The sequence below is a fragment of the Oryx dammah genome, unplaced genomic scaffold (assembly GCF_014754425.2).
Source record: "Oryx dammah isolate SB20612 unplaced genomic scaffold, SCBI_Odam_1.1 HiC_scaffold_22, whole genome shotgun sequence".
In the NCBI taxonomy this organism is placed as follows: domain Eukaryota; kingdom Metazoa; phylum Chordata; class Mammalia; order Artiodactyla; family Bovidae; genus Oryx; species Oryx dammah.
Window position 1 is genome coordinate 57,451,275 of NW_024070206.1, and position 15,150 is coordinate 57,466,424.

Below are 15,150 nucleotides of genomic sequence, written 5' to 3' on the forward strand. Positions count from 1 at the left end.
AGTGACTCAGTTATATATAATTCCCTTTTTAATATTCTTTTCCAATATGATTTATCATAGGAATGCTTCAACTTTTTAAGGAACCGCTGTCTTATTTTCATCAGTGGCTGCACCATTTTACATTCCCACCAGCCACACACAAGGGTTCCAATCTCTCCATATCTTTGTCAACACTTGCCACCATCAGATTTTTTTGTATTATGGCCTTCCTAGTGGGTGTGAAGTGATATCTCATTGTGGCTTTGACTTCCATTTCCTAATGACTAATGCTGGTTGAAATCAACTCATTTATGTGCTCATGGCTTTGTACATCTTCTCTGGAGAAATGTACAGTCAGATCCTTTGCTTATTTTTCAATTGAGTTATTATCTTTTATTGCGTTGTAAGAATTCTTTAGAAGTCCCTTATTAAATATATGATATGCAAATATTCTCCCCCATTCTGTGTGTAGTCTTTTCACTTGCTTGATCGGGTCCTTGAAAACACAGTGTTGTTAATTCTGAAGAGATTCAGTTTATTTCTTCTTTTGTAGTTTGTGCTTTTGGTATCACTATCTAAAAAATGATCACCTACTCCAAAATCATCAAGAACTATGCCAGTGTTTTCTTCCAAGATAATTATGAACCTTGTACTGTGTTGTTGAACTGGTTAACTGAGAAAGTGAATGTGAGAGCAATGCTATGACTTGCTTTAAATATGTCCATCTGACAATTCTCAGATGACTTCTTCCTGAAGAGCTATCACATAACAAGTGTAATCATAAAGGTGAAATAAATTCAGTTAGGAATAAAATATAAGGACAATGAAACAAGAGTTTTCAAAGTGATTGAATGTTTACCACAGGATCAATGTTACTTAGACATATCATGTGAATTTTAAATTCTTTCTACCAGAACTTTTCTAATTGTTCAGTTATTACCAGAATTCCTCCATGGCTCTAAGAGTATCAAAACAAATAGAATTTTCTTATCTAAAATGTCATTTTAATGGTTTCTTAAATTATTTGGATTGAAGGTAAACAATTTTTGCAGTTGTGCCTTTTGTATCCTTTTTTTGGAGGATGTTAGCTGCAGATATAAGCAAATTTGTTTCACTTGGGACTTCTCTGGTGGTCCAGTGGCTAGGACCCTGAGCTCCCAATACAGGGGGCCTGGGTTCAATCCCTGGTCAGGGAACTATATCCCAAAAACTCCAACTAAGATTTGTTGCAGCCAAATAAATAAATATAAATAAGTGTTTTAAAATTTTGTCTCCAAGCATCCTTGGGGTTGGTGCACTGGGATGACCCAGAGGGATGGTATGGGGAGGGAGGTGGGAGGTGGGTTCAGGATGGGGAACATGGGTACACCCATGGCAGATTCATGTTGATGTATGGCAAAACCAATACAATATTGTAAAGTAAAAAAAAAAATTAATTGTACTTCCCCTTGACTGAAAATTTTTATTGTCTACGTATTGAACCTATAGATAAATGCAAGCATGCATTCACCATTAATTTTAGCACTTTTGCAGTAACAAATAAAAAACAAACGAAACTGTAAAAAAAATTTTTTTTCTCACTTGTTTCTTTCTTCTTTAAGGGAATGGTACAGTCCACTCACAGCCCTACCCCAGAAGTATAACTGTTTCACCGCCAACCTGAATCCTTGAGCCAACTTTAGTTGGAAAAGCCAATTACCATCAAGTGCAGAGAATGACCATGGGATCAGAAAGACCTGCTGCCCATTCACCCTCCTTAACAGCTAACCTTTATTTAAGAAATTCTGCCTCCAAAGATCACAGGGGTGATTATCTTGACTTAAGGGTTCTTTGCATCATCAGCCTCACTAGGAAAGTGGAGTAACTAGGAAGATACTTGGCATGAGGCAACAGCAGACAGAAGCAAAATGCAAGGTTACCCATTTCTCCACTTTTTAGGACTTTCCTTGAGAGATGCATCATTCCCACCCACAACTTGGGATTCATTTTCTATCTTGATGGAAAGGTTGTTTGACTTTCAAAAAAACAAATTAAGACTGTGATTTATGTTTTAGAATTTAGAGAATGACTGCGAGATCTTTCAGATTCTCAAACAACTGTTGATTACAAAACATGCCTCCAGGTGAGCCCCCTGCCCCTCCTCCAGTCACCATGGGAATCCCTTGAATTGCTTTCTACAGTTTCTAGAGATTGAGGCCAGGCTTCCTGCATAAAACAGCTTCGTCTCCAGTTGCCCTCCCTGCAGTCTGCCCACCCTTCCAGCAGCTGGCCACAGCAGATGGCGAAGTCCAGCCCGATGCCCACCATCACATCTTCTCTTCCATTCCCACTCCTCCCAGGGCCGTGATCAGGCTCACAGAGGGCAGGGGTGATATGAAAGCTTGTCTTTGCTAACGCTGGTGGCACAGGAGTGGACCTTGATCTCTAAGGGCGACTGTGGACTACCCCCAGTCCCGGAGTTCCCCTCCCTGATACAGAGCCAAACCAAACTGGGCTTCCAGATACGGTGACAGTAAAGACCCAGCAGCCAGGGCAGAGCAGAAAGAGCCGTTTGGAGGCAGGGGCAACCCAGCTTCAGATTCTGCACATGGACAGGACACGGCTTTTAACTGTAAATACGGCAATCACAGTCACTCTGCCCAAATTTCCCATGCCAAGCATCTCATCCTCATCCTAATTTAAACCAAGCTTCTCTCTAAGAGATCCAGATGAGGGACATACAAATAATTCACTGGAGTGTGAGTTTGGTGGTCATTTCAAGCTTCACAGGAACCAGCTATGGGGCCGGGGGTGAGGGTGAGGGTCCTGCCTCAATCGCTTTGGTTATACTGTTTATTTCCAGACACACCGTTCATGATGATGCTCAAAACCACATCCAGAACTGTGAACCAACTGCTGCACTATCCCAGAGGAAGAACTGGGGAACTCGACATGGAAACCCTTGATAGGTAGCATCAAAAGACAGGGTGAAGGTCCACGGTTATTTTTATTTAGCTGACCTATTCTTGACAGTCAGGATGGCACGTTACAGCAGAGCCTGCTGACTTGTCTGTGGATGTACCAACATGCAGAGGGAGGGTGGGCTCTTCAAGTCCATCACGAGAGGCATGAGTTTTGTTCCAGGAATATGTTTATTAAAATCTGAACAAAGGAGTCCTCTGCCAGGCATTTTCCCACGTGATACAGACACCTCCCCCACCGCCCTCCAACATTCACTCTAACTTCCAGTCACAAAAGAGGCAGAGGGTGGTACATGTCATTGATTATAAAAATCTACGTATGCTCTGAAATTTAAACAACTGCCTTAATGTGCTTTAGATATTTCTGATGAATGCCATGGCTCGTCAGTCAGCTAGCATGCCAATGGACAATCATCGCTAACTATGATGTACTTCGAGTCTATAAATTCATCTCTCAAGTTTTTTTGAGAGGGAAAAAAAAGCACAGGGTAGAGAATAAACAAGAATGGGATGGTTGAATCAGTCACACCAGAGTTCCCCGAGGCCTGTCACCAGAGCTAAATTTCTTCAAAAATCAAGACTCCGAATGTCCCATAATCTCAAGTGTGTGTTTGTACAAATTAGTGAATCACTAGTTCAAGACATTTTAAAAATTATCTGGGCCCTCTATGACCCACATGTTATTTGGCAGTGTGTTGTTCCACCTGCAAATATTTCCAGCTTTTTTTTTTTTTTCATTACTGCCTAGCTTCATTGATTTGCAGTCTGAGAAAATGCTTTGTAGGATTTCTTCTCTTTGAATTGTGACCCACAATGTTGTCTACCTCAATCAAACTTTCGTCTGAGCTTAAAAATGTGTATTCTGATGTAGTAGAAGAAAATATTCTATAAAAGCTGATTAGATTCCGCCCCCCCACCCCCTAAAAAATAAACCCAGATTAGGAAATCAGGATTTCCTTATGGGGGAAGAAAAGCAGTTTTCACTTCTGGAGAGTCTGTAAAACCTGAGAAACTTAGCTGAGAATCTCTGTGCAATCAGAATCTTTGTGCAAACTGTTTAAGCTCAGAGATGGGACAGCGGCAATGTTCTCTCATGGTTCTTAGGCTTCTTGTTGACATTGCTGGTGTTTTTAATCAAAGACGAGATAGAGTATCTTTTCTAGGTCTTGTAGGCCACTTTCTCTTTTTATCATCTATTCTACTGTTTTTTTGTAGAACAGTTATTAGAAACCTTTAAGCTATTATTTCTGGGCCTTCCTAAAAAAAAAAAAAAAACCCTACACTAGAAACATGCAAAATCTGATCATTCAATGAGATGAAGCAGCACAAGAAACGACCCAAGGACACCGCTCCTTACCTCGGACAACCTGGGTCTGAAAGATGAGCACATTAAACAACCGCCAAGTAATCACATTCTAAACACTAAAGACAGTTATATACCCAACAGACAGCTCAGCATGGTGGTATGTTTTAAAAGATCATGTCCACAATAAGCAAATGATGTAGTGATGGAACAGCAAAACGAAGTTGGTGAATAAGAAGGCACACTCTAGAAGTTCAGTAGTCGAAAGAATGGAACAGTTTTGGTTTGTTTTGTGTCGAATGTAGGAGGAAAGGAAAATAGGTGTATTCAGATTATTTTCAGGTGAAGGGTTTGTCAGTCGAAGTTAAGAGTGGTGGCTTCTTTCTCCCTGGACCAAAGCAGTCTTTTCTTCCATTGGCTTCTGAGAATGTGTTTAGTTTTCCGAAGTGTAGAGGTGATACATCAGGGCTACAACCAGCGCTGAGATAGCCGGGATCAGCCAGTTGGTCCACCAGCTGGAAAGAAAGAACAATGATGCTTGTGTGATATTCCACCCAGAAGACTCAAAACTCTGCTCCGTCTCCTTACCATAACAGTCACCAAGGAGTGTTCTATTACCCCTCTAACCTTTCTGGATGAAAAGCTCACTCTAAATTGCTAAAAGGGAAGTGAGCACAACACACGTCCTGGTATAACACACGTCCTGGTATAACACATGTCCTGGTATACCAGGACAACTGCTCCACCCTTCCAGTCTTATAAGAAACTGAATGCCCTCCCAGTCCCAATTAGATCTATTTCTATGAATTTATACAAACAGCTATCAATCACTCCCTCAACAGATGCCACCAAGGACTAATGACTTATTCAAAGGACATCAATTCTGGGTTTCATATCACAGGTTCAGAAAAGTAAACAGGTATTGATCTAGGTACGTCCATAAGTTAACAATGGCACTGAACTGCGAAGCAGAAGAGCAGGTTTCTCATTTAAAGAAAGCCATCAGTAGGCTCCACAGCCAAGGGCAAATCACGAGCCCCGAGCTGCAAAGCTAAGGGATGTGAAGCACACAGTTACTAAGGTTGCTACCAGCACCACAGCTCAACATTCTGTGATTCTGGTTAGAAAATCTAATCACCACTTGTGCACAGGAGGTTTAACGTGTTAAGAAACAGCATACCCAAATGACTGCATCTGCAGTCCATAGCTGTGAATTCACAAAAATTCCTAATTTATATACTGTTCAGTCCCAATACATTGATCAACTATAAATGACAGATTAATCAGGGGCAGGGCTGGAAAGATCATTAATACAGATGTGAACTTATAATTTCTTAGAAAACAGAAATCAATGTATGGGTTTTAGAATCTGGAGAAAGAGCAGGTAACAGCTGACACACACGTGACGGTTTCTGTCATAAACTTCCTGTCCTTTAATACTCTTCACAAACAGCAAGTTCGAAATCAAGATTTAAATTGCAAAAGGATTATGAGTGTAATTTGGTAAGTTTTCAGTTTCCATTTAGGAGGAGACGGACATTTCAGGGTAAAGCAAGAGGAAATACTGCGGGCAGGGTACCAGAATATGAGCAGCCTGGGGGCAGCAAACTTGGGGCAGAATATAACAGGCAGAAGTGTGTGGCTTCGAGATTGGGTCCAAAAAAGTGTATCTGATGGCGGTCCATAAGTCAGGGTGGTAGAACTGCCAAAAATGTCAGGATGATCTTGTATGTGCTAGGTCGCATCTGACTCTGCAACCCCGTGGACTACAGCCCGCCAGACTCCTCTGTCCATGGGATTTCCCAGGCAAGAATACTGCAGTGGGTTACCATTCCCTACTCCAGGGGATCTTACCGACCCAGGGATCAAACCTGAATCTCCTGCTTTGGGAGGCAGACTCTTTACCACTGAGCCACCTGGGAGCTATCAATATGATCTTAAACTATATGAAGAAATCAAGTGCCTAGAACAAGTGACTCAAGCTATACTTGGATCACTGGGTTCAATTTCAGGAAACACTAGAAAAGGGATAAGGGGAAAACTGAACCATACTTAGGGGGATATAATCATGACAATTTAAGAAACTGGCCACATATCAAATGAGGAAGGAAATGGAATGTTTGCCTCAAGACAGCCCACAGTGGCGAGAACCATTTGCTCTGTTCCTCCAGGTAGATGTGGCAGCAGGGTGAGATGTGGGGTTGTCTGAAATGTCTGAGCCATCTGACAGTTTAGGAAGGAAGGCCCTGGGTAGTCTGGATGCTAAGTGGAGAGGACCCCAACCTGTCCACGGAGAGGAGCATGGCAGGAGCTCGAGCAACAGAGATGCCTCGGGTGTGGGGAGAGACCCTCCAGCCTAACTCTGCTTCTAGGAGCCTTCTGATCAGTCATATTTTTAAAGAAAACTACCCACATACCTGGAATCAGAATCAATGGTAGTAATAATACTTTCCTGAAACACAAGAAAAAGTAAGTTAAAGGGAACATCTGAACGTTCATTCAATTAACTATAACCTGCTTTAAAACAAGATCACAACAGTTTATTCAATCCATTAGTCTTATTCAATGCATTCTTCAAAAACAAAAGTCTGAAGGGAAAATGACATCATAATCGTCACTAATATACCCAAACTCACCATTTTTTCTGAAGAAAAAAATTTTAAGAAGAGTCTCTATTTAAATTACTTACAAACATAACCTCAAAAATTTGCAAGAAAACATTAAAAAGTAATAGGCTACCTAATTCTGTACATGATAGACATTTAAATGCTTAATGTAGAAACTGAACACAGGTATCATTTATACATACAAAAAATGTATCATATCTTTAAGGAGACCAGTTTCATTCTTCAAAAGCAGTAATGAAATGTTCAATAAAACATCAGTTATTTCATCAAATCTCATAGAAGTAAAAGTGTACCCAGATTATATTTTTAAAAGTGTCAACCAAAACAAAAACAAAAACAAAAACAAAAAAAAAGAAGTGGCATTTAAATTGTAATAGTCTGGACCACCTTTCCTAGTCTTCTTTAACTCTGGCAGATTTTTTTTTAGAAAAAAACAAAAACTGGTGGCCTCACATCACACCATCACCCACCAAGAAATCCTCAGACGCCAGGGGCATTCACAGCTGCCTCCTGGTTTACCTTCCAACACCTTCTGAGAGAGGTTCTTCTTATCAATACCATGAAAATGAGCTGCAGATGGCTCTGGGAAGACACAGTCTGCCCCAGACAATGGGGTAACCAAGGCCAAATAGGATGTAAGCTTTTGGGGGCTTGAAAAGTTGTTAAGAAGCACTCTTGAAGCTCCACACCAGCAAAGCATTAGTGCCTCACAGGAAAGTAGATGGAAATAATGCAGCTGTAGTTTCCCAAGGCACAAGATAAAAAAGCATTAGCAATGTTCAGTGATCTGCAGCGAGGCAATGCTATATACAGCAAAGCGCATTACAGACATTCCTGTAAAAAGGCAGAAACCTTTCAGGGGAAAATCAGGCAAAGCAGTTATGACACCCACCCACCTGGAGACATGGCCTTTAAGATTCCTGACACAGGAGGAGGGAAAAACACAGTCATTCAAATAGAACACTTCACAGTCATTATCTTTTGAAGCAACATTAAATCTCAGAGACTACAAAAGTATTCATAACTACTGCAAGATTAGTTTTCACATTTTGTATAGGCAAATAAAATGAACAAGGATTATAAGAGGTAACTGGACAATGTGGAAATATTTAGCTATTAGAGACATACAAAGACATAATCAGTTCTGAAACAAATGCAATAGTCCATTTAAGGTGAAGTGTTATTGGCACACTAGAAAGCTAAGCCTGAATCAGTGAACAGAGGTTATTATGTCACGCCCAGCACATGCATTGCACCAAACGTGCTAACAACCCTGCATGGAAACTCGCTGGCCTGCCTTCCTCCACCTTTGATGCTACCATGGGGGGAATGCACTACTAGGGTGTGGTCACCACCAGCAACAACGAAGATCCTCTAAAGAGGTGCACTGTAAAAGACAATACACATTTTTTGATTGCTTATTATCTGTTAGATAATAACCCAGGGATGCTTCAGCGTTAAGACAAGTTTGAATCACCACTTAGCATTGGGCCCCAGTTGGGTTTTGGTATGGAACTGACAAATCTGTCAGAAGACGGGGGAAAGACTGCAGTCTTTATTACAGGCTGTTCCTCCTGTTCCCACAGTGAACGTGAGGGGTCCAGCTTCAGGTAGGAAAAGGTGAGCAACGAAATCAACACGTGATAAGCTCTCATGCAAAGCTCATGTAAATCATTTATAAGTTCATTTGACTAAGCCCATTCCTTCACTGGAAGGCTTCCCGGAAAATACTGCTGATGGAGTGATGCCTTTTATGCAAAGATCGGAGCCTACAGAGGCTTGAGAGACTCACAAGCACTACGCCTTAAACGGGTGCTAGCAGTGGTTGCACAGTGTGTGACCTTGAACAAAGTCAAAGCTTGGAACAAGGTTGAGTTTCATTCTTTACACTTTCTCTGGTAGGTCCAGGAGCTCCCCTATGATACCTTGAGAATCAATCAACTCAGTTATGTAGCGAAGTTTTTAAGATGGCAACCACAGAAACCTATCAGTAGGTACTGCCATTACTGATATCCTCCATGTCAAATTGATAGATCTGGATTTGCTCACTTAAAACTGCATTGTCTCTGTATTTATTAACACAAATACCTTAACTTGGCAACTCAATCTGTTTCCCTCTTGTGGATTCAAGCTAATACTCTTTGGTGCATCTTATTTCACAATTCAAACAGTTTAAGCAGGAAGCATTTCAAAAATTCAGACCACAGTGTATGTTTATCAGCCTGGAAACAGATGGATAGTTATACAGACACAACAAAGAGCTCCCTTCTTCCAGTAAGCTATAAGCACAAGAAAGATAAATCTAGGGAAGTGTCCATGTGTTTGCTTCTGCCTCGAAAATCAGCAAGTTCCAGCCCCGTACTCCCCCAGTTCTGCTCTGCAGCAAGCAAAGCCATGTATGTTCCAGAGGAGCAAAGAGTGTGTCTCTCGGGAGTAAAGCAATCGTGTGGGAGACCTTAGCTCGGACTGGTGCTTTCTGCTGGCAGGAATCGTGGTTCAGGACATGGTTGGATCTATATCAGTTCTAAGTTCAGGTGATGAGCATGATCAAATCCTCATTTTACTATAGCTGGATAATATGCGCCAAGATAATATACTGAACACCTAACAGGAGAAATTACACTTCTTCCCTGACAGACTCTGAAGAAAAAGCAAAAGACTTCAAGCACCACGGAATTTCAGCAGTCCAAAAGGGAGCCTCAAAGAAGGTACTAGGTCATACAAATGAGCTGATCAGTTCAGAGAGAAGGGCGGGTAAACCTGGGCATAAAATGAACATTACTAGAATTATTTTCCTTTCCTAAGGAAAAATGCATCAAAAAGTTATTTAATTAGCATTAAATTCAACCAATAAATATTTATTGAACACCTACTATGTCCCAGAGATGTGGAGATGAAGAAGACATTGACAGACACCTTAAAGGTTTAAGTATGAAGACTCTACTGAGATTTTAAGTTCTCTGAAAAGAAGACTTTTGTCAAATGTTTCAGTTCAGAAGCACAATGCTACTTATGTAAATAAAAAGTAGAAGTAGCCCTTCAAAAGTCATCTGCTGATAATGATGGAAATGTTATTTTAAGTATTGACAATCTTATGAGGAGAACATAAAGCTATCCTAATAAAATACACTGATGGATCTAAACAGACAAAAAATTTTGCTGAGCCAACAGGGTACATATTCATCTAACTTAGAAAGACCTGTGCTGGTCTCAGGTAAGTAAATGACCTTTGCCCTCCAGTTTGACAGGTATGAAATACAGCGAAGATAATGTAGCCACTGAGATATCAGAGATGGTCACACGTACCGAAGGCTTGGTTATCTTTGATCTGTCATCCTGCAATAAAAAAAAATAAAGCCCATTATGAAAGGAAAAACATCTACAAAACTACCATTTCTGAAGTGTTCACTTCTACTGACATTTTAAAAACTGCTATTCAATAATTAGCATTTTAGGTTCAACCTAAGTTATTAAATACCCAGTTTGATCCATCCTCCTGCAACAATTTAAAGTGCTGAGACATACTGTGATCTAGAGTTCCAAAATTTAAAACAGCATTTGTGGTAGTCATATTTATATGCTGATCTGTATATACATTTATTAGACTCAGATTCTGATCTGTAATTCAGGGAACAGCTGAGATTTAATTAGATTTTTCCTTTCTGTCCTCTGAAACTCCCTTTCAGGTGTGTGTATATATGTGTATGGGTGTGGAATCTGTGAGGTATACTCAGTGAATTCCTGCAGTCTCTCAATTGTAGGGTCATAATCTACTCAAACTTCCATCTAAAATAAAGTGCATTAAAAGGGTGATTGGCTCAGTGGTAAAGAACCCACCTGCCAACGCAGGAGATGGAAGATTTGATCCCTGGGTCGGGAAGACGCCCTGAGAAGGAAATTACAGCCCAGTATTCCTGCCTGGAAATCCCATGGACAGAGGAGCCTGGCGGGCTGCAAGTCCACAGGGTCGCAAAGGGTTGAACATCACTTAGCAACTCAACAACAAAAGCTGATCACAGGTGAGGCAAACATGCAGGTGAGACTTCAAGCACCACAGAATTTCAGCAGTCCAAAAGGGAGACTGAAAACTCACCTGCTCCAACCCCAGAAGCTTTGGAAGGGAAAGAATAAGGACAGGAGGGAACATTTAAAGGGCAGGCCTCTCCAATTACCATAAAACTATATCACTTTGGTAAAATATGAAGATAAAGATAAAAACATGTGGGTGAATAAACTTTTCTGGGAAATGAAGCTGCCTTTCTCAAAGCACCATCTCCTACCACCCAAAACCCCACCTCCCCTCTCAATGGAAACCTCTCTAAGACAGCTCCAGGCCCTCCCCAGAGAGCCTGCTTCAACCTTCCTTCAACAGCGGCCATTACGAGAAGCAGCAACCAGATACAACACACATTCTCACGGGGTGTTTTTATAGGGTTTCTCGGTGTGCTCACTGGGGTCGAGGCTTTTTGCTATGTTATTTCCTCGTTGGGGCCCACTTCTAGCAGCACCTCCATCCCTTCAGGTGGGCCAATGGTACCGTGTCCAGAGACGGGGGAGGAGACAGGCAGGCACCGGCTCAGAGGGGAGATCCCTGCCCTCTCGGAGGTGCGGGGTCCCCGCCCGCCTGCTCCACACTCCAGGTCTGCACAACTCCAAAGTTCCTGGCAACATTGGCTCATATAAGCGCAGTCACACATGCACATTTCAAAATGCTGCACAAGGGCCTCAACTCCTATTTCACCCCTAGGTTTATAGAAAAGCTGAAATAAGCCTCTGTTTTCCCAAAGTCAGTCCATGGACTAGCACCAAGGGAGATGTTCTCAAAGGTCTCAGGTAGAGTGAAAAGGATGAGGACTGTGTGTGGGTTTTACAGAAGGCGGGGTTTATTCATTTAACAACTGATCTTTTAAAAAATTTCTAAATCACATTTTAAAATTAAAATATCCTCAAACTAACAAAAGTAGAAAGGAGTTTCTTTTTATATATTTATTTTTCAAATTTTAATTTTAATTTTTCATTATTTTATTTTTAAAACTTTTATTTATTAAAATTTTTGTTTAAATAGATAAAAGAAAGAAAGAAAAAAAGAAGCAAGCTTCTTAAGAAAGGTATTTTGGTCAAAAAAGAAAAAAATAAAAATAACACTACTCTGGGCCAACACCCCACCTTCTAAAATCTGCTGCTCAGGGGGACTTCAGAGTCTGGGATACATCATCACCAGGACATGACCCTGGATGAGAGGGTTCCGAGTGCTCAAGAAAAATGTGACCAGGGAGTCCAAAGAAATTTCTGGTCAGTTTACTTTTGGATGAAATGGTGTTCTAAAGTCAGGAGGAACTGCTTTTTGCTTTATTCCTTGTTACATTTTATAATATGCAAGTCTAAAGGTTTGAATAAGGTCAAACCATAGCCTGAAAGAGAAACAAGCCCCCTCCCCCCACCAAAAGGTACTTACCGGGTGCAGCTCCCCAATGATAAATGTTTTGGACAATTCTCGAGCATCTGTAGAGTGTCCAACATCCTCAAAGTTTTCAGTAGCATCACCTCCAGCTTGTTCCCTTAAGACTTCCTCCCCACCAGGATGCTATTTGAAGAAGAGAGACAAAAATGAATATTTTTCTCCAGGCAAATAAGTTAAAAGAAGTGGCTGGTTTACTTAACCAAAAAGGCTATTCTGGCCATCATAGGTGTCAGTGTGGGAGTGTAACTTGTTCCTAAATGAAACAATTCCTTTGTATTCAATTTCCTACTTGAAAGTACAGAAAAACTTTCTCCAACAGTAAGATGTTCATTTCACAGTTATTCATATGGCAACCAAAGCATTATGTACACATTTGTATCCTTCGAGAATGTCCCCTTTGCTTTGCCATAAAACTCTTCTCAATCTTCAAAAGTGAAAGTTTTAGTTGCTCAGTTGTGTCTGACTCTTTGTGACCCTGTGGACTGTAGCCCGCCGGGTTCTTCTGTCCACGGCTTTCTACAGGTAAGAATACTGGCGTGGGTTGCCATTTCCTACTCCTGGGTATCTTCCCAACCCAGGAATCGAACCCAGGTCTCCTGTATTGCAGGCAGACTCTCAATATTTAGCCAATCTGTTTTCAACTTATTCATATACCTTCAACTTTGACTTACTTCATCTAAGCATGGACTTACTACATCCAAGACAATTCATCTCTGAAAAGTGCTCTGTGCCTGGCAAGTACAGCAACGTCCAATCAAACAGATCCCCTGCCTCTGGACAAACTCACTTTCTAGAAGGAAGAAAAAGCAATGCAAACGTGTAGGAGAGACCTGCTCAAGGAGGTGCCATGGGAACATGTGACTGACAGGGAACAACAGAGGCAAAGAAGAGAGAGCCCAGTTCTACAGGGCGCAGGGCGGAAAGAGCCTCCTGTGGAATCTCAGCAGCCCAGCTGCTTTAACTGGTGCAACCCAGGACGGCCGCCATGCAAGGACCCAGGACTGGCAGGGGCAGCTGGTCACGGACACAGCTGGAGACGTCCAGAGACTCTCGGGCTGGGGAAGAGGGCTCGCAGACAAAGAAAAGGAGGTGCTTGCTCACGTCATCCTAAACACTTCTGCAGGGGGAAAAAACTTAGATCAAATTCACCCTGCCCTGAGCCAATCACCCACGAGTGCCCAGTTACAGAACAAGAGCGTTCTCCCATACCTGACTGACTATAGGCTGTTCATCTCTCCCACTAACGGACGGCACAGAGGCACAAAGACTGCAGAAGGCGGACAGTTACTGTGAAATCTATGTCTCCTACCATTTAGACGTATCTAGTGCTAAAGAAATTTACTTAATTTTTTCTCTACTACTCGTAAAACCTATCCATCTACAGTATAGAAATACTGGAAAGCACAAGAAAGAAAATAAAAATCACCTAAATCACCCATAATCTCAGCATCTAGAGAAGACTGGATATACATATACAGGTGCATGTACGCATGCTAAGCCGATTCAGTCGTGTCCAACTCTGTGCAATGCCATGGACTGTAGGCCGCCAGGTTCCTCTGTCCATGGGATTCTCCAAGGCAAGAATACTGGAGTGGGTTGCCATGCCCTCCTCCAGACATATACATATATGTATGAATAATTTTTAAAAGAAGATCTTGATCATACCTAAGGCATACAGTTTTGTTAGATAAAAAAGGAGACTATAATATATACAGAGACAGCACTGCCTAGCGTTACTATGTGAACTTGGGAAAATAGTGTACTCATCTCATATAATTTTTGAAAAATAAGTGTTAACGTACATGTTAATATAACCAGTAAATATTATCCAGCATTTTTGTTCAATACTTTGCAATGTCATTGACTATCTTTCCTTAATATGACTTTTTAAATGACAACATTACATCTTGTATGCATTTCCACACTTATTTAAGGCTTCCACTGGGACACAGGAATCTATTCAGATGTGGGAAACTGCCCTGGAGGTACAAGCTAGTTCAGTCTGAAAGCCAACCTGAAGCTTCCTCATGCAAGTCCAAGGTTGTGACAGTAACAAACACAGTTTGTTAATCCTCAAACAGTCTTTTTAGTCTTGGGCACAGCAATTGCACTCATCTCACACGCTAGTAAAGTAATGCTCGAAATTCTCCAAGCCAGGCTTCAAAATACGTGAACCGTGAACTCGTGAACCGTGAACCTCCAGATGTTCAAGCTGGTTTTAGAAAAGGCAGAGGAACCAGAGATCAAATTGCCAACAACTGCTGGATCATCGAAAAAGCAAGAGAGTTCCAGAAAAACATCTATTTCTGCTTTCTTGACTATGCCAAAGCCTTGGACTGTGTGGATCACAATCAACTGTGGAAAGTTCCGAAAGAGATGGGAATACCAGACCACCTGACCTGCCTCTTGAGAAACCTATATGCAGGTCAGGAAGCAACAGTTAGAACTGGACATGGAACAACAGACTGGTTCCAAATAGGAAAAGGAGTACATCAAGGGTGTATATTGTCACCCTGCTTATTTAACTTCTATGCAGAGTACATCATGAGAAACGCTGGACTGGAAGAAACACAAGCTGGAATCCATATTGCTGGGAGAAATATCAATAACCTCAGATATGCAGATGACACCATCCTTATGGCAGAAAGTGAAGAGGAACTAAAAAGCCTCTTGATGAAAGTGAAACTGGAGAGTGAAAAAGTTGGTCTAAAGCTCAACATTCAGAAAACGAAGATCATGGCATCTGGTCCCATCACTTCATGGGAAATAGATGGGGAAACAGTGGAAACAGTGTCAGACCTTATTTTGGGGGGCTCCAAA

General features: G+C 41.4%; 1 protein-coding gene across 1 annotated transcript in view; it reads right to left on the minus strand.

The window, feature by feature from the left end:
- Positions 1 to 3,091: 3,091 nt before the first annotated feature.
- LOC120880940 (cytochrome b5) overlaps positions 3,092 to 15,150 on the minus strand; it is a 35,174-nt gene continuing 23,115 nt past the window's right edge. The window contains exons 2-5 of the mRNA XM_040264358.1: positions 12,325 to 12,453; positions 10,176 to 10,205; positions 6,660 to 6,694; positions 3,092 to 4,757 (exon numbers count right to left, since the gene is read on the minus strand). Coding sequence (XP_040120292.1) covers positions 4,676 to 4,757; positions 6,660 to 6,694; positions 10,176 to 10,205; positions 12,325 to 12,453 — 276 coding nt within the window. The 3' untranslated portion in view covers positions 3,092 to 4,675. The remainder of the gene's footprint in view (positions 4,758 to 6,659; positions 6,695 to 10,175; positions 10,206 to 12,324; positions 12,454 to 15,150) is intronic.